Source organism: Frankliniella occidentalis, unplaced genomic scaffold (genome assembly GCF_000697945.3).
Source record: "Frankliniella occidentalis isolate FOCC.00 unplaced genomic scaffold, Focc_3.1 Scaffold1, whole genome shotgun sequence".
Classification (NCBI taxonomy): Eukaryota; Metazoa; Arthropoda; class Insecta; order Thysanoptera; family Thripidae; genus Frankliniella; species Frankliniella occidentalis.
In genome coordinates, this window is record NW_026267131.1 from 293,740 (window position 1) to 295,572 (window position 1,833).

Below are 1,833 nucleotides of genomic sequence, written 5' to 3' on the forward strand. Positions count from 1 at the left end.
TAAATATTTTTTTAAGGTTATGTTACGTTATGTTAAGGTACGGCGGGACACTCACCGCACTGCAGCTCGTCCGAGTTGTCGCCGCAGTCGTCGACGCCGTCGCACATCCAGTGCGAGGCGATGCACCGCTTGGTGGTCGGGCACGACACGGTCCCGGGGGACTTGCACTCGCCGTCGCAGTCCATCTCGTCCTCGCCCATGACGCAGTCCTTGGCGTTGTCGCAGCGCAGCTTCTCCGGGATGCACTCGCAGGTGACGGGGCAGAGGATGCGGCCGCGCGGGCACGCCGGGCAAGGCTGGTTGGGCAACTGCCCCATGTACTGGCGCGCGTCCAGCTCGTCGTAGTTGACCGAGTGCGGCGGCATGCCCTGGCCGCGGGGAAGGTGCGGCAGCGACCCGGGCGACTTGCCGCCGTGGCGGAGCACCGTCAGGCCCCTGGAGGGATGAGGACAGGCGGTGGTACCGACGTTACACAACATTACTTCTTATACTAGTGTTTGTATCCAGTTAAGAGGAAACCGCGCTTCGGGCGCGCCGTGCTCCGGTCCCGATCGTCCGGCCGCGCTCAGCTATAGGTATAGGGAACCAAGGGCGCGAGGCGCACCCGACGCGACTCGGCTATATCTCTTAACTGGATATAACTTAGAAAGGAGAGAACGATGAGGCGCATGGACAAAAATAAGCCCACAAGAGGATTTCTCCTGAAAATAAAGTAGTCTAAAAATGTCCGGCGCGGTATTATGGTCTGCAGGAGGGACTGGGGAGACGAGCTGACCGCACCGTGGGGGGTAGATGAAGGCGAAGGCCACTCATCTTTGGTTGTTTTCTTGCTCGTCCAAGCTCCTCCTGCGGGCGGGAGTGGTGCTGTGGCGGGGGCGAGAGGTGGCGGACATACGGCTCGGTTTATATGGCTGGACGCCGCAAAATTTACATTCGCAGGCGTAACAACATACATAATCTTTCGACGCACATGCACCATTTTCATTCCGAGTTTGCTGTACTCGCGGAGTAGAAGTACTTTTACTCCGTGGCTGTATACTTACGTCGCCAGCTGGTCGGGCAGGTTGGGCGGGTGCCTGGCGAGAGTGTGGTAGTCGTAGGATCGCCCGGTGTACATGGGGCGGGCCGCGCCTGACAGGGCGGGAAAAATTAAACTTTAATTTTGTTTGCTCTTTTTGTGTTGGAAACTCAAAAGTGCGTTCGAGCTGATGATGCCGTGGGTGCACCGGAAACCCAAGTGCCTGAATGTCGCACACTTGTAGGTTTGTGAACGTTATTCGTACACATGGAGGCACATAGTGTGCGATCTTTCGAAGGAGAAGTCACAGCTTTACTCCCGTGAGTGTAAGAATGGGCAGCCACCCACCTACAAGTGCGTGGCATTCACAGACCTGCGTCACCAGTGGAACACCAGAAGCGCCACGCGGCGGCACTCACCCCGGGTGTAGGAGACGGCCGGTCCGCCAGTCCACCATGGTTCCCCGGTGGCGTTGTGGGGCGCGGCAACTGCAACAAAACAAGACAAGGAACGCTGCTTTTGAAAACATACCATAATAATTACAAAAGTTAGAAAACTTTTCCCATCTTTACTGATTTTATAGATTTGACAAGCTCCGATCTTTAATGTGTCCTCGATAGCGAATAGGTTTCATAGAGACGGCATGCAGCTCGATCGCTGGGAGCGCAAGTTTCTGGTGCGCAGTCCCTGTCTCCGTCTGCCACCCCCCCCCCTCTCCCCTCCCCCAAACGCCTCACGGAGGGGCGTGGCGTCGCGCGGCGTCCTTCACGAATCGCCTCGGATAGACTTCTCCAGCGGCACGGCGCGATGGGGCG

At 57.4% G+C, this 1,833-nt stretch overlaps 1 protein-coding gene across 1 annotated transcript in view; it reads right to left on the reverse strand.

Annotated features, from left to right (window-relative positions):
• Positions 1-6: 6 nt before the first annotated feature.
• Positions 7-1,833, reverse strand: part of LOC127751320 (low-density lipoprotein receptor-related protein 2-like) — a 21,503-nt gene continuing 19,676 nt past the window's right edge. Inside the window, exons 2-4 of the mRNA XM_052274705.1 lie at positions 1,438-1,506; positions 1,044-1,131; positions 7-435 (exon numbers count right to left, since the gene is read on the reverse strand). Coding sequence (XP_052130665.1) covers positions 33-435; positions 1,044-1,131; positions 1,438-1,506 — 560 coding nt within the window. The 3' untranslated portion in view covers positions 7-32. The remainder of the gene's footprint in view (positions 436-1,043; positions 1,132-1,437; positions 1,507-1,833) is intronic.